At 29.2% G+C, this 21,814-nt stretch overlaps 3 protein-coding genes across 6 annotated transcripts; all 3 read left to right on the forward strand.

Annotated features, from left to right (window-relative positions):
* Nucleotides 1–29: 29 nt before the first annotated feature.
* LOC112683003 (cystinosin homolog) lies at nucleotides 30–15,614 on the forward strand. 4 transcript variants are annotated; one of them, XM_025553841.1, is made up of 12 exons: nucleotides 31–682; nucleotides 9,220–9,304; nucleotides 9,381–9,483; nucleotides 9,557–9,739; nucleotides 10,817–10,957; nucleotides 11,586–11,682; nucleotides 12,226–12,345; nucleotides 12,459–12,629; nucleotides 12,761–12,878; nucleotides 13,514–13,616; nucleotides 13,684–13,758; nucleotides 13,823–14,307. In XM_025553841.1, the coding sequence occupies exons 2-11, from the start codon at nucleotides 9,262–9,264 to the stop codon at nucleotides 13,727–13,729; spliced, it is 1,125 nt and encodes a 374-aa protein (XP_025409626.1). In that variant the 5' UTR covers nucleotides 31–682; nucleotides 9,220–9,261; the 3' UTR covers nucleotides 13,730–13,758; nucleotides 13,823–14,307. The 4 variants fall into 4 exon arrangements, with proteins under 4 accessions (XP_025409608.1, XP_025409626.1, XP_025409636.1 ...); XM_025553823.1 differs by lacking the exons at nucleotides 13,684–13,758; nucleotides 13,823–14,307 and adding an exon at nucleotides 14,359–15,614 and having other exon boundaries at nucleotides 30–682; XM_025553851.1 differs by lacking the exon at nucleotides 13,684–13,758.
* A 2,135-nt stretch (nucleotides 15,615–17,749) lies between these two features.
* LOC112683020 lies at nucleotides 17,750–20,648 on the forward strand. Its single transcript, XM_025553862.1, has 2 exons — nucleotides 17,750–18,380; nucleotides 20,431–20,648. Exons 1-2 carry the CDS (start codon nucleotides 18,087–18,089, stop codon nucleotides 20,443–20,445), a joined length of 309 nt encoding a protein of 102 aa, XP_025409647.1. The 5' UTR covers nucleotides 17,750–18,086; the 3' UTR covers nucleotides 20,446–20,648.
* Nucleotides 20,445–21,814, forward strand: LOC112683869 (probable transaldolase). Its single transcript, XM_025555060.1, has 7 exons — nucleotides 20,445–20,525; nucleotides 20,606–20,736; nucleotides 20,796–20,927; nucleotides 21,017–21,142; nucleotides 21,200–21,336; nucleotides 21,405–21,515; nucleotides 21,588–21,814. The coding sequence occupies exons 1-7, from the start codon at nucleotides 20,445–20,447 to the stop codon at nucleotides 21,755–21,757; spliced, it is 888 nt and encodes a 295-aa protein (XP_025410845.1). The 3' UTR covers nucleotides 21,758–21,814.

The following is a 21,814-nucleotide window of genomic DNA, read 5'->3' on the forward strand; positions in this document are numbered from 1 at the left end:
GTCGATCCCCGTTTTTTTTTTTTTTCAGTTCTTACGCGTAATCGTTACACGCCGGCGCGTGAAAACCGTAATTGCGCGTCTCGTCGTCCCGAGACCAGCCCAGATCGCCGCAACGCGGTGCGTACCGCGCGCGTCCGATTCCGATTTTCCGTGTTCCCGCGCCGTTTCCTCGATTTTTCGTTGCGCTCAAAAACGCGTACCGATCGCCCAAGGCCGTAACTGGGAGGGGGTCCAGGGGTCCGCCCTCCCCTCCCCGAAATTTTTTTCCAGTTACGGCCTTGCGATCGCCATCGATCGTCGCTGACCGCGCGAGTACCCGATACCCGCGCGCCCGGCTTCGTCGGCCACCGGTTGGAATTTATCCTATACCACTACCGACACCTGCGAACGGACGGTGTTGTGTCGTTACAATTATAACCGTAAAAATTATAATCGTCCACGTGGCTCCCCCCCAGTCGCCTTCGACGCTGCCACCGCCCTCCAAGGGCCGTGTTTGGTTCACCGTCCACCACCACCGACGCGACAACGAGACCGGCCGATTACGATCGCGAGTTGTCTCAGCGCCCCGACGACAATCGCGCGTCAGTCAGTCCGCCGCCGACCGTCAACAACACAAGTCGGCCTTCAAGCCGTCCAGTCGTCGTTGCCGCTCCGTCGCCGACACGGTGTCTTCGAACAATCCGTACGTATACGATACAGTGATGTATTGCTAAAATAAATCATCGGTGTACACGCCTTATTTCGTGTGGGAACCAAAAATAATCATCCTTAATTATGACTGTTTGACAACAAAAACTTGTTGTTTAATTATAACATATTTGAATTTTTCATTCAAAAAAATAATAATAATAATAATAATATATCCGATACCGTATCACGTCATAAATATAACCACTAGTTGTTTATATTTGTCAAATTTCAAGTTATACGCTGCACACGACCGTATCATCAATTTTTCATAAGCTATACGCCGGGGATAAAAATAGCGTGTTGGGTATACGCCGTATACCCCCGTGTACCTTCCAATACACCACTGCGATAATACATCTGTACCAGTGACGTAGCCTAGGGGGGTGCAGCCCTCTCAGAAAATTATTATAATGGTCAATGAAAACCGCTAAAAAAGTAAAAATATTTAAACATTTTAATATTACATATCTGTAGTAGTAGGTTAATTTAATGCATGTGATATTGTGCATCGGTCACGAATCGCAAATTCAACTTCAGAGTCAAGATTTGTCGCACTCGCATTAATATATATTCATAGAGACTTTGAAATTTCAGACGATCGAATATTTGATACATTTGTTCACAGCAAAAAGGCTTAAAGGTTAAAATTGTCACTTACATTTTTTGTCATTTCATAATAAAATTAATTAAAAACGTTAATAAGTAATTAAATAAGTACCGTTAATTATTTTTATATGTCATATTATATTTATGTTTATCAAGTAGGAGTTTGTTTTATTTTATAAAATGTTGGTCTATTATATTATGTCCTATTAAAAAGCAAAAATGCATCGCTATTTTTATTATTATTATTTTTTTTTTAATAAGTCATACGTGTAAAATAATTTATTTTACATTACTATAAAACGCAATATCCAAAGTATTTCAAGTATACAAAAGTATTATTAAATCAATGTTAAGGGTTATAGGAACCAAAATCTATAATATAACTTTGGCAACCACGTGTTAAACGTATGGAAGAACCTATCTAAACCACCTTTGTGTAAAAAATAATAAGCCCCCCCCCCCCCCCCGAAGAAAAATCCTGGCTACACCACTGGTGTGTACATTTCAATAAATCGTACAAAACGATGCGCGCGTGTGCTTGGCTCCTGACCACCATCTCACGCACCCCGAGATCCTACAATGATCGTTTTCGCGGTCAAACACCACATGGCAATCCACAGGATACCATTTCACCGTGGTTCGTTATCGCATTGCGGCCGAACTCGGTTGACGTGACGATACCTTTACGTGCTCCGGCAATGATAGAAAATATCTAACTAAATACCCGTTAGGCATGCCCGTATATGGCCGCGTGTGTTTGAGGGTAGTTACTGAAATTATAAACTTAATCGATAAGTCCATGTAAATTAATAATATTACAAACGCAAAATATTTACATTTGAATTCAGTACAATAACTCGGGACGGAACGATAGTTGGTCCACAACGAACACGGTGATTGTGGAATAGTACCTTCTGACCCAATAAACGACGACGATCTTATTTCCGATTCACTTGACTTTATGGTTCTCGAATAGTAATTTACGTAACAGCACATAACCGATTACACCACCCCGCCTTCCGTTCTCTTCTCCGCGCTAGATTTTTCCGGAAGAACTAATCCCTTTTCGTCGATTTTACTGTACACACGGTTCTATAACTTGATTCCGATCATTGTAAATCGAATAAGAAATTACGGACATTTTATTTTTACAACATTTTGCATTCGACAACTATTGATTCCGGATATCGACTTCAAATTCAAGCCGATTTGAATGGCCCGTACATTAATCGAACTTATATTTCTAAAATTCTTGTTTTTAGATGAAAATACACCGAGTTCAAGTTGTTTTGTATATTGTCTGATGCATCTCACACCCGTCTCACATCGTGCATAACATAAAAGAATTTTTTTAATTAATTGAACAATTATTTTTAAATTTTAAATCATGGCGATAAATATAATCACCCGTCAATTACTTATTTTTAGATATCTACAATAATAATCTCATGACCCACTGATTTGAACTGTTATAGCTCGAGGCTCCAGCCTTAATACACCATTGGTGTGCGATGTGTATGAATAATTCCTACACGCGGAGTTTTATTAAGTTATTTTGTCTGTAATACGCCACCCAATTGTTTTACATCGTCTCTGTGCATGTATTTAATATTTTTTAATATTGTGATTTTTTTCAACTACCGCTTTTCCTGCAAAGCATCTCGTTTCCAATGTTGAGTCGTGTAATGTGTAATATGACGTTACACTTTAGCAGGATGTTTTACGCTTTCGTTTTCGTGTAGCAATAATAATCATTCAGTTTGTAATTATATTATAATTGTCGCGATGATGTTTTTCTTCCGGAAATTGGCGAAACGAGAATTTCAACATTTTGTTCCCAAGCGGAATAACAAAATTATAATTATGTCTCTTATAAACAGTTTGACGAAATTTAATATTGTTTGTTTTTTCGTCGTTTTCACAGACCATACATACCGGAAATGCATTTACCAGGTATCGCTTCATGACTACGCTTCCAAATGTTTAGGGAGTCGAAGCAAAGTATTATTCCATTTGAACGTCTCATTTGACCATAAAACTCAATTTTATTTTAAGCCATCCCACCGTGCTATCTCATCCAGACAGCAACAAGGCGATTCTCATTACGAGGTCAGCCGAGATTCGAGATAGGTTAGTCTACATATATACATTTTTAAGTGCCAGAAATAGCGTGCATCGGGAATTTTGTGGGTTTTAATAATTCGACTGCAGTAACTATTTCAAAGATCTTTTCGATTTGTATGTATACAAGAAGTTAACTAAGACTTGAATGTCAAACTCTTTGTGGTGTGTTGTATTCGTTTGGCACGATATCGAATCAAACTTTTCTAGAATCTGCCCCTCTACCAATATATATGTACACAATTCAACGAGGTATTGTGAATTTTTAATATTAAATTGCGTGATTTTAGAACTATATGTTTAACACATCCTCAGCTGATTCGTCCACAACCGCGAAACTGATAAAAAACGTTTGTCGTTACTATATTTGCATATATAATTTTAAAATAGCTTTCGATATTTTGATAATAATGTCAATTAGCTGCAATAAATCACTTTCGAGTAGTTCTATCGAAGGTAAAATATGAATAGGATATGAACATGCAACCAATAAAAGTAATAAATCTATTTGTGACATCCTTGTTGGTACATATTTTATGTATATATGTATACATATATTTTATATATATATAAATATGTACTATTATACAGGAAATATGAACATTTTTTTTATATCTTCATAATTTTAATTTTGTATACTCTACAGAAAAAACAGGAACTAAAATCTATTAAAATATTGGGAATAGAAACCTAAACAAAGTTAAATATTCCGGAACCGTAATATATTTTTTCTTTATAGAAATTAATAATGTTATAAAAATTAATAAATATAACTTCTATATTATTTTGCATTAATTATGTCTTTTTTATCCCGAATTGGTTATTACATCAGACTTCAAATTATCATATATAGGTATGATAATTGCTTACGTATTTAAGTATTGTAAGGTTTATTTATTTTATATTGATACGACATCACAAATATGTAAGTAAAATTAATGATAAGTAATAATAAAAATTAAATATTTGTATCTATATAATAACATTTTTATAATCGACTAAATTTGTCTAAATACACGTTAAATGACGACTTGATATTTATTAATTAAAATATAAATTAATATTTATTAACTAAGTCTGAGTGTGGATACATTTTTTTATATTCAAAATGCTCAAACGTGGACTCATAAAATAAAATGTATCGTTATTTAAATAATCCTAAGCCGTAGACAACTATATCGAAAAATGTTATCGTATCAAAATGTGAGAGTAACATTAAGAATATTTTAAAATGGACTCTCGTTAAGTATTCGATCGCTAAAATAACAATATATTATTAATTTACATTTGAACTATACATAGATACTTTTAAAAATCGAATAACGACTAGTACGAGGTCACAGACATTATGAACTGTTATTTATTTCCACTTTTCTATTTACATGGCTGATTTTTAATCTTTAATCTTTAAATCGTTTAATACTCATGCGTACAATTGTTCATGTATTGAAAACGATCGTACGTATTATCTTCTTCTGCGCGGTGAACTATGATCTATTATTTTTAGATTTCGGTAAAAAGTAGACATTATCGCAGAGACTTTCGATAAAATTCAACTGATATATTATAACAATAGTATTGGTGGAATACTATGTAATTTACTCGATAAAAATAAACGTTTGCTTATTATATAATACATATGCGTGCACTGCGGTTGCAGTAGTGCATGTACTAGTGGTAAAATGAGCTACATATGTAGCTATATAAAATACATTGATTTCAAATACTTCAAAAAATAATACCTCATTTATTTATTTTTATACTTTTTAGAAGTATTCATTACTACTTTTATTATACGTTTTATTGTATTACTATTTACTATAATAATAATTATTATAATTTTAGAAAAAAAAAACAATTTTTTTTTAATCATTACACTTTTATGCATTTAATTATTAGACAAAAGCAGACGCTTCCTGCAAAGTATGAGAGTTTTAATTTGTAGTACGAACCTATAAACAATTTAATATAATTAATATGTTATAAATATGATAGAAAATTATTGTACTAAAAATAATTAAAATGTATTATATATATTATTATTAATCATTATTGCTGTAAAAAATAATAAAAATTGCGATTAAAAATTACATTTAACTTTTTTATTTATCAAAATAACTATTTACAAGTAATTTTTATTAAGACTATCATATTACAAATGTGAGTTATTTTACAAAATTATTCAAAATAAAATTCATATTAATATTGGAATAGTGGTTTTAGTCTGGTCATCTAGGATACTACAAACAAAATTATCAACATTTAAAAATATTTTATTTCAACAACTTTTCATTTATTTTTTAATATACATTTGTGTGCCTACCTTAAAAATAATTGCGCTGCATGATTAATGACGTCTTTAAGTTTTCAAACTTAAAATACCTCCGATTTGAGAATAACAAGTTGTGTAGATCGTGCATTATTTTTTCAAATAATATTTCCACCATTTTCGTCAGAATCGACAAAACCTGAAATAACCATTATAATAAATAACCATATAATAAATAATAATTTATTTATTATTATTATTATTATATTATTTTGACATATATTAATATCTGGCTATAAGTTACAAATGCAATAACATCCAAGGTCTTATTATTAATATAGTCGAAATTAAAATTAACTAATTCTTATATGAATTATTTACATTACTTTTACTAGTGTATGTACAACTATTCAAAACACTTCGGATAGTATTCAGAATACATAATAAATATAATTAAATTAAAATATGTAATATTCAGATAAATTCATATTATAAATATTATTAAAAAAATGTTCAATCATCAGAGGCAAATGCAAAAAAAAAAATTTAGGGGGGTTTGAAAAAATGTAAAATGTAAAATGTTGATAAATAGCATGTTTTATTACTTATTATAATAAATATAAAGTATGTTTGCAAGTATTATAGGAAACTTTAAAATAACTATGAAATTTATAGGTCAGGTAATTTTTTTATAACATTTTTCTGGTTTTTCATTGGGGTTTTGAACCCCTACCCTCTGGTTTCACATTTGTCAACCATACTTGGACTCGCACGTTAACAACCTATGCACTTGCCTAAGATGTTCTTTTTTTAATTTTCTGTTGGGAATTATTGTATTCTTATGGAATAATCTAAAAGAAATTTTCATGAATAATATTGTTTCAATATTTACTTGAAAAGTGTTTTTTTATTATATTATGTTACACATATATTTACTATGTCACAATCCTAAGAATAAATGAAAACCGAGAGCTATAGTTTAACAATAGGTATGCCCGATGATACAGCCGTGAATCCATAGTGGAGGGATCTGCTTACGTAAATTTAGCTCCGTCAAATATTTTCCGATATCTTAAGAACGGAGTAAATAACACCACAATAGTATTAAGTTAACAGTTTTCACTTGCCCGTTTGAACGTGAACCAAATCAAAAGACATTTATAAGCTCCCCTTTAAAACACGATTTGGCCTCCGCCTGTTATCTGGGGGTTTATATACACTGCGCTTAAGGACCCTCATCTGCCACTTGAATAAGTTATCGGAGTATCGAGTGCTTGAGGAATTGGGTATATTTAGCTGCAACGCTGATGACTGCCACGGACAAGACCTACAATTAAACCGTATTTAAAATTTTTGATCCAAAGGTAACAGCATCATCTTGCTGCTAACTTGCACATACATATGAGAGAATATTCCTAACAAGGATATTTAAGGGGAATTGAAACCGATATGTCATATAACACATATTATATTACTTAATATCAAATAGGGTTTCTTTTAAATTCATGTCCATAATTAAATTTTATCTTAATAAAATAAAAAGTTTCGAATATTGTATACTTTGTTTAATACGAAAATATAATATAATGCCAAACAATTGGCATGATCGATTTGATGAATAAAATGACGAAGAAGAAAATATTTAATTAATACAATTTTTCATCTCTTTTTTTTGTTCATTATAAAAAATATCCCACCCCCTACTCATGTGTCAGGTTGCCGGAGTGAGTTATTTTCTCCTCTAAACCCCCCTTAAATATGATCTTAATTGCAAGACAATAGTTGTTCTGCTATTCGGCTGTCAAGAATTACTATCGATTTAATGCATAATATTTGTCCATACAGGTAAATAGGTGATTATTTTTTTCATTTTTTTTTTTTTTTTTTTAATGTGGGGGAGGAGCAATTAAACTTCTTTAAAATTATTGGAACTTCAATAATGTACGACAAAATGATATATACTCTATATCTTAATTTTCGGTTACTAAAATTCGATCTTCAGTGGGTGAAAGGCAGTCGCTCCTAAATTACGTGCCTGTAATGGTTGCCTAGAAACAGTGGCGTTTTGAACTAATTTTTGTTGAGGAGCAAAAAGGTATACAAACATAGGTACCCACCCCCAACTTTTATCCATCATAACGGCATTTCCACCACAACGAAAAATTTAAAATTTACAAAATACACATATGTTTGTAGAGGTACTTGTATAATCGGATGTACAATTACTATTCAATTAGTTCATCCATTACAGTCAATAATTATCTTGTATCATGATCTATGTAGTGTACATAGATGTAATGATGTTGAACGTTGTATATTATCTTGAAATGCCTAGTATTTTATTTCTGTAACGTTTTGAAATTTGTATAAAATACGGTTGGCTGTGGGGACGCCAAGGATTTTGCATTATTGTTATACCGTGCGGGCACCTGGTGATCGCGGTCGTTGAACGAATTTTCAAAAACCATTCATCTGTTTTTTTCTAATAATGCACTGTAACCGACAGACGACGAAAATTTGCATCGACAGACTGATGTTTTTAGCGTACTAATTTATTATTACGTTTTTGAGGCTTTATGCTGTAGGGTGTGGCGTAGGTTTCATATGTAAGGCACATATTATATTTCCATTTTCTACGATGTATCTAGCCACCTAGGTAATTTGTGGCAGGGTGACCACCCACTCACCAAAAATTTTGAAGGAGCAATTGCTCCAATATAATACCTTTGCCACGCCACTGCCTAGAAAAAATTTAAATTTACATATAGTTGAAGTTATCGTTTTATAACAACAATGACTACGACGGAGGGACGTTTAATTCCTTATCGTTCCCACTTTATATTTATTTTTTATCACATATCTACGACAACAGAGTCTTATCACGGGTGAACCGTCGCCGTTATCTCAGTAATAATAGTTTTATTCTCGTATGCCGACCAATAGTTTACTTAAATATCTAAATTATTATAAAATCATATATCTATATTATTGTTATGTGCACTCAGTGTACAGAAAATTTTGCGTTATCAAAATGATTTCGGATGGAAAAAATATTCGTTTTCAATTGGGTCGCACAGCGATTTCTAACAGTGATAATAATAATATTTTATTATATTGAGAAGTAATTAAAATAAAATAAATGTCATTTAAGTTGCACGCGGTGTTAACTGCGTTAAACTTAAGTTATTTTAGAGGCATTATGTACACGAAATGGATAAGGAGATCCGGGCTCCACAATCAACCTATTAATAGGTATTTATTGTTATAGCAAATCAATATACAAGCAGATCATTTGTAGTATAAAAATGATCCATTGAAAAACATGTGACATAATTTTGCTGTTTTAAATAAAAACGCCTGTTGCCCATCATGCACAAACCTAATTTTTACTCACAAATAACATAACAATAATAGTTACATGTGCACACATGTGTTGTGCAAATACAAACAGTTAATACTTCTTTATTGTTTGGATAGTTAGTACGTCATTGTTCGCTTATTGTAATTTGGTTTTATTATTTTCTTCCTTTTAGTTAGTGTTACTGCCACGTAAAAGTCCACACTAAGACTTCACCATGAAGAGGAGCACTCTGATTACGGTTGTCCTGATCTCTTACAGTAAGTATCATCACTAAACTCTACTTATTGACTATGGTATATGTAATATTATGATAAACTTGTATTTTTCCAACAGCTTTGTTTTGTTGCGTATCTTACACGTATGCAAATTTATTTTTCAACACTACGGACCTAACACTGTTGGTTAATGATTCTTCAACCATTACTTTGACCTTAACGTAAGAACCTTGAAAATTAAATTTTTCTCATAACATAAGCACTGCATAATCTGATCTATATTGTTTATTATAGGGATCCTATTCCTGAAAATACCACATTATTTCTCACCACTAAACATAAAGACATATTGACAGCAAATGTTTCACAAATAGAAGTGCCCAACTCAACAAATTATAAAAAATGGCAAGTTAAATTGTTGGGTCATGATGTTGGACACGACATATTGAAAGTTGACTCCTTGCCTCCTTTAAAAGAGTAATACATCTATATTTTGTTATAATTAGTATTATATTTACATATTAAATTCAAAAATGAAGCTGGTAACAAGTGAACTAGTTTATTAAGTTTAACTTAGTTGACCTATGAATTGTATATATATATATATATTACATCATTCATATATTTATACATAAAAGAAATCCTCATTCTTATTAATTATTATGTTTAAGCAAATGATTCGGATTCTTTTATTCCATATACTCATACTGAATTCTTGTAAATAATTTTTTATTTATCCTTGACATCAGAGTATTGCAGATTGCCTTCAGCGATTTAGCTACACTGCAAAATAATAACTATTACCTTTCACTATTGATTATATGTAATCAATGCTTACGCTAAATTACTTTTTTAGTCTTTTTGGTTAGATGAAATGGTTATTCTTTTTGCTTTTTTTTTTTTTTTTTTTAGTTTCTACGTTTTCTAAAAATTCTGTCTAAAAAAAAAAAAAATTATTTTTGTTAATATTTAAGCCATTAAAGAATTATTCTAGATGCACAATATTTTGCTTTGAACGGAAAGAAACTCATTTATATCATATGAATATTTGGTTTTCATAGAAAAATATAAAAATTAAAAACAATTATAAAACATTTTTTATACTTAAATTTTTAATTTTTCAATTATTTTACTGGCAGTACATTTATTGTAATTTGTTTTTAATTCTGATTAAAATGTAGCATCTACCATGTGTAAAAACAGAATAAAGATTGTAATTGAAAGGTATAAGTACTTGAAATTTTTAACATTTTTCTAAAAAATACAAAACCATTAAATTAAAAAAAAGAACTTTAAAAAATGTAAACATACTATAATTTTTAATTTCATCTTACTTAATTATTTTTTACTTGGCTGTACTCAACATTGTTTATAAAATTTGATTACATCTGCCACTAAAATTTAAATGTAACATTTACTGATGGTCTTGTATATTGAGATGAATTAAGTGATTGAAGAGTGCTCATTGTATTAATTAATATTTTTCATTATTTTTTATTCAAAGTGTGATGTTATGTTTATTTTTTTTTAAATATTTTAATTGTGTTATTTTAGAACTGGTGAAACTTTTGTTAGAGTAACTGTTCAACATTCTAATGAGTTGGCTTTAATCAGTGAAATTGTTGGTTGGATTTATTTTGTTGCATGGTCAATATCTTTCTATCCTCAGATGTATGAAAACTGGGTGCGAAAAAGGTATAATTTGTTCTTTGAAAATATAATTCCTGATACATCTCCAATATAATTCATAAAGTAAAATACTTCTAAAAATAGAGTTTTATAAAACATGTTACTCTATGTAATGATTTATGGCTTCTTGAACAAGTATTGTGAAACAAACTTTTTTTTTTTTAATTCCTTATAAAGTAAAATAATTAAAATATATTACAATAGCATTATAGAACATTAAATTTTCTTTCAAATTACAAATTTATTACTATTGAAATGATAAATATTTTACTATTAATTTTCTAATTATAATTATGAATCAATATTCAGTTTGATTATTCTATACATTAAACATCCGGTATACAACTGTATACATATGTAGTTGATGTTTAATTTATGACCTTTAAGAAATTTCAAAATTTTTCAACACGAGTTTAAATATACAGTATCTAATGTAATATAATTTATTTAGATACATGATTAATGTAGTAGATTTTAATAATAATGTTTTTAAAAAATTTGACCTAAATAATTATTATGTGGTTATCTCAATTTAATAAAGACCTTGATCGCATATTTTATTCCTTTACCTGTTTGTCTTACTTAAGTGTATTATGAATGATTACAAATTATTTATTTTTTTTATTTTTTACAGTGTTGTAGGTTTAAATTTTGACTTCACAGTATTAAACGTATTAGGTTTTGTTTTGTATTCAATGTTCAACATAGGTCTGTGGATGCCTGAAATTGAAGTAAGATGATCCACTTGACTGATAAATAATAACTTATGGCTAGGATTTATATGTGTTCTAAGAATTTATAACACTCATAAGATAATAAATATATTGTATAAAATGTAATTTTAAGTAAAAAATCATAATTTTTTTATAAATATATAAATATATACAAATAGATTTTTCATAAATTATATATTGTAATTAAACAAATTTCAAAATTTCAATTAAAGTTAATGATTTCAATCAAATTATTGAAATTGTTGAGTGTTTGGTTTCTGCCTTTCAGAGGTTCAACTTTAATAATGGGATTTTTATTAAATAATACTAAATACTATTATGTCACAGATTAACTAAGCATGTGCATATTTAATTGTAAATATATACTAAAAACTATAAACATTGAAAAGTATACCCCGAAAAAGTAAAAATATACATTAAGTGTTAATTTACATGGTACAAAATTGACCATTAAAAAAACTGCATATGAATTCTAGCTTTGAAATCAAGGGTTATGAATAATAACGATTTATTTTAATTTAATATTTTATAATTGATCAGAAAGAGTATTTTGACCGAAATCCTCGTGGACTGAATCCAGTTCAATTAAATGACATATTCTTTTCTATTCATGCTGTGGTTGCAACTGTTATAACTGTGATTCAATGTTATATATATGAGGTAACATCATATATTATTTAGTAAAACATTTTGTTATTTAATAAACAAATTAGTACAAATAATATTTCAAATAGTCTTATAGTATTTTTATTTAAAATATTCTTGTTTTGTAGAGAGCTGATCAGCATGTCTCATGGACCGCCAAGTTAATTATGATCTTTTATGGATTAATATTGACTGTCCTATTAGTTTTTGTAAATTTAAACAAAATCATGTGGCTGGACTTTCTTTATTATTGCTCATATATCAAGTTGTCCATTACTCTTATTAAATACATTCCACAAGTAAGTGTTTTCATAGTAAGGTCTATTATCAAATTATTTATTATATCACTAATTAATGTTATTAAACATGTTACTAAACATGTTATTTAAATTTTAACCAAATAATTAATTTAAAAATTATTAATTTCTAGGGGGTAATGAATTACAAGCGCAAAAGTACAATTGGTTGGAGTATTGGCAATATATTCTTAGACTTTACGGGAGGGATTCTAAGTATACTTCAAATGATAATTAACGCATATAATTACAGTAAGTAATAAAATATACAATGAACATATAAGTGCATACAATTTTTAGTATAGAGTGTGTAGAGGCAAATCCACATTTACCATTTATGATGAAATTGTTTATTGTCTATTTTTTATATACTTCATTAATCAAATTTTTGATTTAATTTCATTATATATAAAATGGGAAAATATTCATTATATTACTTGAATATATTTTAAAATAAAATTATATAAACTATTTTTCACTTATGATATTTATAGTATATGGTTTCAATATTTATTTAATATTTGCATAATTTTTATAAAAAATACATAATTTATAATAATATAATGTGAGTATTTTCATAATACATGCTCATTATTTATTGATTTTAAAATTAACATAAGAATCAGTTTAATGAACATTAAATGAGAAAACACAAATAAAATAAGTTAATTTTATAATCATTTTTGTTATACTTAGTACTTAATAGTAATATTGTATACTTGTATTAACCCCATTATGTCTTAATATTTAAAATAGGAAATATCAAAATGAGATATATTTATATACAATTTAGCAAAAAAAAAAAAGTTTTGGTTCTACACACTCTCTGCTCATGTCTATAATAATAAATATTGTCTATTTTTTTATTAACTTATAATTTATTTTAGATGATTGGGCCTCTGTGTTTGGTGATCCAACCAAATTTGGTTTGGGTTTGCTGTCAATAATTTTCGACATTATTTTCTTCCTACAACATTATGTATTCTATGGGTATGTGTCACGCTTGATTTTTTGCATTGTGCATGTAGTAGCTTATTGCATGTTTACTGTAATTTAGCCATCGTCTGCTTTTTGAGAAAAAATCATTTAAGAATTGGAAATAATAACCCCCAGTCTTGCGCAAATGGTTCTGGTAATATTGAGTATTTCAAAATGTACACTTTAATCATTCTCCTTATTCTTTGCTATTTTTTCAGTTCGAAGAGTTCGAATATTTATGATCTCAAAGGTTGCACGTAATATTAGTATTTTAATTATAAATGTATTTTATATTTTAATGTTTATAACTCTAACTTAAATTAGTTTAGTTCATATAGATATTTTTGTTTTTAATGTATTGAAAGTATCTAATAAATACTACCATTGTTATTGTTTTGTGTCTAAACAATATTGTTTTATTTATAATCATTGAGTTTTGACTAAATATATTTATACATTTACCAATGCTCATTATATTGTGCTTTTTAGTTTATTGATCACTATTAGCATTGATTGAATTTACGAGGGACACCGGTTCGTTCCTTGATATAGATTTATATGTTTATAGCGTAGCTATGTGACATACAAAATTTTGAACCATACTTATTATGTTATCGTTTTTATGCATACTTCACTGAATTTGTATATTACATCATTATTGTTCACCAAAAAAATATAAATCATTTAATATTAGTTCTTAACACTTAACTGTTTGTTATTTGTCTTTATTATTATTGTAATTGTTTTTTTCTAGAGGAAATAACTATCAAGAATTCGAAAATCGTAATGTAGTAGAAGTGGACGATCAAGATGAGGTTACTAATTCAGAGGATTGTTCTGAATCATCGGATAAACCAGACAGCCAATTATGTTAGAAAAAAACATCTTTTTAACGGTTTCAACTGTAGGTTTGATCAACCATAACTCACAAATCTATGATACCTACTGTAAGTCTCTCGATTACTTAGGTAACACCTGAATAAGACTGATATCTACTTAACACCAAAGGTTTATGTGACTTGCACATTTTCTTTTATATGATTATAATAGTTTATTTTCAAGTATAATAGTTCTATTTGAATTACATTTCGTTGAAAATTATTAGCAATTTTTCAACAAGCCTTAGAAACAATATTTCTGTTGGTAAACCATACCTGAACTAGTATTAACAGTAATTTTGTTTAAAACTCTGATAACTATCTATTATTTTCTTTAGTTATGTCTTATTTTAAAAATCTCACAGTCTGTAAATACGCACACGTGATAAGTTGGGTGTGTTTACATGTTCTAAGTTATGATGAAGATACTATCTATTGATACATTTTCATTCCATTTATATTATATTACATTTTATACTAATTTAGCCTTACACAATGTTTTATCCTAACAGTCTACAACTTTGAATGGTAAAAATGTCACTTGTTTGTTGATGTTTTGTCTTTTTGTACGGTTAAACATAAACAAAAAAAATTTGTAGGAGGTGAATTTTTAATTTCCTATTGAGTTTTGAGTTTTTATTGAATATTTCGTAAAAAAATAAAATCTGTGATCAATCTATATATATTCATACTGTTGTCAATATAAAGAGTCTAGGTTAGTGTCTGTTAAATAATAAATAAGGCTTTGGCATTTAATTGTTGTATTTTATGCTCTTATGTTATTGATCACGTTTGACAGGAATAGTTGACCTGATCAAAAACTAAGTGTATTTGGACTTGTTAATTTTAAGACTTTGAGGAAAGTTGATATAATAGTAAATATATAGTATATAATAGTAAGGATAATAGTAAGAGGTTTCTTTGATTTTGTATACATGCTGAGATATTCAAAGGATTTAAATGTGTAGAATGTTTTACTATTGTGTGCCAGGTTGTTGGTGTAGGTTCATTTACAGTGTGAAAATTGTGTAATATGAAAGAAATATGTAGCATGGTAGATACTGTTCTATACCCCTAAAATATTATTTAGGTAAAATTTGAAAATTAAATAATATAAGATAGTTATGCATAATGAGAGTTTTTAATTTTGGTTATGCTGCTTTTCGTAAAATCTTATGACTGCTGTGATATAACTGTTATAATTATACAATTAAACTATGACAATGATCTGGATCCATTAAAATAATTGGATTTTTTAGTACAATTTATTAAACAATTGTGGTTTAGCGTAATTAACAATTTGATACCTAGTCTAACAATATTATACTATATTATATTAAGTATATAATGTAAAGTGCAATCACGTTCACATGAAACAAAATATTTATGACATAAGTGTATATGTATAAAATGCTTATTATATTATAGTTTGTGATATTTATTACTTTCCTAATTGTACTGTTAAAATGTCTACAATGTGATTTATATTTAAATAATTTGTTATCAAAGAATTTACGTCTTATATGTCTATACTTTTTTTAAACTATAAATCGAACACGATAAGTTAATGGAAACATTTAACTGCGCATATAATATTATATTATTATTGTTGTTCAAACGTGAACGTATCTAATAAAAGTGTTAATCTTAAATCGATTACCTACCTGTGGTATAATTGATGCATTGTGCAGAAACGAATTTTCTTGCACGATTAAATTATTTATTTGCTTATTGTACGACTAATCAATTGTCCATCGAGTTTTGAAAATGATGACATTTGTACCTATGTTATTATATTAATACAAATATATCCGACATGGACTCCTCGATTGTCCTTATACGTCGTCTAGAATTTTATTCCTGTTACCGAAATAACGAAAAATATATTTCGCGTGTTTATGGCCATGCAACAGTGGTGTCATGCTCCCGTCCTCAAACCGGATATTGTCTAGAAAATAATTATACTTTTCAGTATTCGTCTAAGAAAAGAGATTAATAATCAATATTAAAATACGGGGTTGTATAATGTAAGTTGTAGTGAATATTTACTAATATGCACGGAAATGAACAAGACAATTGTTATGAGAATTCATATACTTCATATATTTTGATACATTGCATTTGTAGTAAAAGCAATTGGAGATTTAAATCTATTAATGTTCTTGGCGTGTCCCTTTCTCCTGATTTCAGTTCTTGAAGCCGACCTTGTCACGAAAGATTATATGTATCGGGACAGCGTTTCGGAGTAAGTTTACTATGCCCCCCCTCCCCAAGGGGTAATTATCGATGTATTAGTAAATCTTCGATTAAAGATTCAAGGAATAAGACCTAGCAATTATTTTCCATGAACGAAACTACGACTCAGACTAACTGTCCAATTATATTATAACACTATGGTCTAGTCGCTAATGTCAGATATTTATAAAAGGTACCTATATTTATGTTAATCATTCACCGTGTATAATATTAATATATGAATCAATGTAAAAGAGCATTAGCGCCCAGTGTGACGACATTTACTATTATGATCATTGTATTAAGTTATTATCACAATATTATTGTTTAAATTATTTCTAGTTACGCCACTGTAATAATACGTATATTATAAGTGCGTGGCAACCCGTTTCATGTACCTATCCGTTGTCGTCGCAATTAGTGATGGGCAGGAACGACTACTTGATACTACCGACTATTAGTCGATTTTCATCACGTACAACCGACTAATTATTCGACTAAAATGTTTAAGACTAACTAATAAAAATATATAAAATTAGTTGACTAATTATTCGACTAAAATGTTTAAGACCAACTAACAAAAATAAATGAAATTAGTCGACTAATTATTCGACTAAAATTTTTACCACCAACTAATATAAATAAATGAAATTAGTCGACAAATAACTATTCGACTAAAATTAGGAACTAATAATTCGGTAATTTTGAGAAATTGTAGTCGTATTTTTATTTTAAACTAGTTAAAACAAAAATACCAATAATGACACTTACGTCATACACTACAAATATAAAATATATTTAGTACCCAAAATTCATTTAAAACAGTTGTAAATTTGTAAATTTTAATTTATATTAATTTATATTGCTCTGAAGTAATGTTTAAGTTTTTTAAGTTTTTTGTTATATTATTATGTTGAGTAAAATAATTCTGCTAAAAGCTTTTAATCAGTCCAATAAAAACAAGTTGAATAAAAATTACAAGTCAAATTATAAAAATTAAAAACAAGTAAAATAATAATAATATAAGTTATATATAAAAATTAGTCGAAGAATAATAATAACTAGTCGAATAATAAAAATGTTCGAGTAACTAAATTAGTCATTTGATACTACCGACTATGTCGGTAGTTATTAGTCACTTTTGCCCATCACTAGTCGTAATATACAGTATCAATATCGTACGCGATAAACAAATACATAACTATAATACCACAGTATCATTCATACCGTTCACTTCTAGCCTTAGTCTCGCTACACAAATTTGAATTTGTTTATACTACTGTCCTCCAATCTGAATAGAGATGGCAAGACGAGTGTTGGAGAAGCCAAATGACATTCGCCGGGACGACGGAGACAGTTGGTATAATTTATGGCCCTTAACCAAAAAGGCGGCGATAAAACGTCGACAACAGCAGCAAAGACGGTTGGCGCGCAGCCTCAAGGCACAGTCACAGCCGCGGTCGGGGGTCGAGATGACCATTTCTTTTGGCACCGACGAGACAACTCTTCCTGGTTGCAACTCGCCGAGCGCATCGTCGATGGTGTGGCAGTGCGGATGCAGGAGTCGTTAAACCGGTTTTTGCGGTCCAAAGCGATGGCGTCCCTGAACCGGGTTCTACGGTCCATGACGCAGGAGTCGTCGAACGGGGATCTGCGACCCACGGTGAGTGCGTTTTTGGTCCGGGTTTTGAACTGGTCGAGAAAAGTCGCCAGCCAGGAAGCCATTCAGCAATCCGGAAAGTTGAAATGAGAACGCGAAACACAGGCTTACAACGCGTTGTTCTATACTTGCACCATTTATCAGTTTGTTTAAGTTTTCGAATAAAAAGCACTTACCGTGCAACATATGCACATTTTGGCGTTTATATTATCATACATAGGCATTAACGCAGCGGGAGGGGGACGAATTCAAACCCTTTCCCCCGAAATATCAGAAATAATGTTATATAAAAATAACCTGACATACACATTTAATTGTTATTTCAAGGTTTCCCATGAGACTTACAAATAAAATATATAAATCTCTATGTATTACATAATGCAACCTCTATTTTTAATTAAGACTAAGGCACAAAGACTATTCCGAAATTAGAAGTATATAAAATGGATTCGAGAAGTTTGTACCTACCAAAGATGGAACTAGAAATTCTTATGCCTGGGGAAAATATTTAAATTACGCCGTATCATGGACCAATAACCAAATACTCTTATCGAGAGTTTTTTTCTAATGATTAATATACAATCATATTTATTAAGTTTTAATCTAATTTCAGTATTTAACAAAGTTAAAAATATCAAATTAGTAGATAATAATTACAAAAATTACATCCTCTAAAATTTTACGACCAGGGACGTTATAATTTTGGTTTGAATAACATGAGATGTTTTGTAAAAATAAATGTATTCGAAAAATGTTTGTAAGGGGGTCTGCAATTCCTAAAAAACTTTCATCGGAGGTCCGTGATCTAAAAAAAGGTTAAGAACCGCTGATTTAACCCTTCAATGCATAATGTAACATATTTACTACATACTGTTAAAACAACGTTTTCTCTATGATTGTTTACTTTAATTTAATTATTTTATGATATCTAGTATCATATGTGTTTATGTTAAAATAATAGTTCATTAAGTTATCAGTAAATAGCGCTAATTTCCATTAATATTATGTGTTAATGACAGTAAAGAAAAAAAAATTATATCCTTCGATATGCAACACTTAAAATGTATTTATTGAACAAATGATAAAGTTTTTAAATATAAAAAAATTATTTTAGGATTTATAGATATGTTATTTTTCATTATAAAATACTTATAATAGTCGAATATCATATATTTTAGTTTTGGTTGTGAAATATTGGTACGTATGATATATGCTACACCATGCATTGTGGACAATATTTGATATTTTTGTTATTTACTTTTATTTATTTACCATTTTACCGTCAATTGATAATGATTATTAATTATGATATGATTTTTATCAATTCAATTTCAATTATATATGTATGTAAAGTACGTTTTATTTTGACTTTTGAGTGCCAAAAAGATAACTATGAACTCAAAATTAACAGAGAGCTTATACAGCTTATGAACTTTGAAATACCGTTAGAATCGGAAGATGACGAGTCTTCAGATGATGATATTGAAGACTTTGCTGAACAATTTTTAAAGGAAAATGATATAGGTCAGAATTTGGATAGTATTAATTTTGACGTTCCCCTCGACATAAATATAAATGTAAATAATTCATCAGTATTTGATTATAAATTATCTGATGCTCAGAATGTGAGCTCTGTAGAATTAACTGTCCGAGAACAAGCCCTTGATTTAGAACTGGTCGAAAGTAGTTCCCCTGTTACTAGATCGAAAAATGATGTGTCGCTCAGTACCATGGGAAATAGTTTATCTTTTGAAGGCACTAGCCCTACTATAACTCCCAAACACGCAAAATGTTTACAGTATCCAACATAATGAGTAATGTGAATTGGAAAAAACGAGGATTTAAAATTGACAAAAGTGGTATAGAATTTAAAGGTAACGTGTTATTACCTAAACATATTTTAGATTTAGAAACACCACGACAAGTTTTTAAATATTTTTTTTTTAATGATATGTTACAACATATTTACTTAGAAAGTTCTAAATATTCTATTAGTCTGAATCCAAATAAACCATTCAGTTTGACTATACCTGATCTTAAAAAATATATATAGGTATATGTGTTGTAATGTCGGTAAATCATTTGTCAAATGTTCGTAATTATTGGAGTGAAATTATGGGAAATAAATTGATACAAGAAACTATGTCAGTAAATCATTTTGATAAAATAAGGCGTATTCTTCACTTTAACGACAATACGTTTTCCACCAATAATGATCGACTTCATAAAATAAGACCTGTATTAGAGACACTAAAAAAGAAGAACAAATTGAGGAAGCAATGGATCATCTTGTTGTGTTATTTGGTACTGAAATTTTGTCTTTGATTCCTGGACGAGTGTCTACAGAAGTAGATGCTAGGTATGTTTTAGAATAAAATGTATTATTGATATTGTTTTAATTATTTTTATAAATTTCAGATTATCTTTTAACAAAGAAGCAAGTATTGCTAAAGCTATCAAGTACAATAAAATGTACGAAAAAGCTGGAATTCCCAAAGAACGTATATTAATTAAGTTAGCTTCTACTCGGGAGAGTATTCAAGCAGCTAAGTAAGCATAGCAGAAATAGTATTTTAAATACTAATTATTATTGATAAATAAATTACTTACTATAAATACTTGTTTCAAATTGCTTTCAGAGTTTTGGAACAAGAACATGGTATACATTGTAACTTAACTTTATTATTTTCTCTTTATCAAGGCATTGTTTGTGCTGAGTCTGATGTAACATTAATACCTCCATTTGTGGGTCGTATTTTAGATTTGTAAATTAGAAGATTTCTTATTTATTTTTGTAGATGTGTAATTTTTTTTTTTTTTAGGCATGTAGCAAACACAAATAACAAAAGTTTTGAACCCTTAAAAGATCCAGGTGTCCAATTAGTAACCAAGATATACAATTATTTTAAAAAATTCAACTATAAAACAGTTGTGATGGGTGCATCATTCCGTAATATTGGTAAATTAATAAAATATATATTTTTATTAAGTATCACAGTTTTTAACAATTGTAACTATGTGTATTAGGTGAAATTAAAGCATTGGCAGGATGTGATTTGTTAACTATCAGTCCAAAGTTACTTGAGGAATTGGAACTGTTCAATGAGCCACTCACAGAATATTTGACTGTAAAGAATGGTAAACATTAATTTTACTTTGGCTATTAATACTTGTATTTAATTTATTGAGCATAATAAACTTTTTGTTTAGGAAAAGCTTCAGATTTGGAAAAAATTGAGATTAATGAAGCCAAATTCCGTTGGGAAATGAATGAAGGCAAAATGGCCAATGATAAGTTGTCTGAAGGCATAAGAAATTTTGCAGCTGATTCTCGTAAACTTGAGAAAATTCTCGCAGAGATGTTGACCGAAATCAAATAAATACCTGTCTTGTAATGTCTAGTAAATGAAAATTGTATGTTATGGGGAACAAAATGT

Source organism: Sipha flava, unplaced genomic scaffold (genome assembly GCF_003268045.1).
Source record: "Sipha flava isolate LNK unplaced genomic scaffold, YSA_version1 104_pilon_pilon, whole genome shotgun sequence".
In the NCBI taxonomy this organism is placed as follows: domain Eukaryota; kingdom Metazoa; phylum Arthropoda; class Insecta; order Hemiptera; family Aphididae; genus Sipha; species Sipha flava.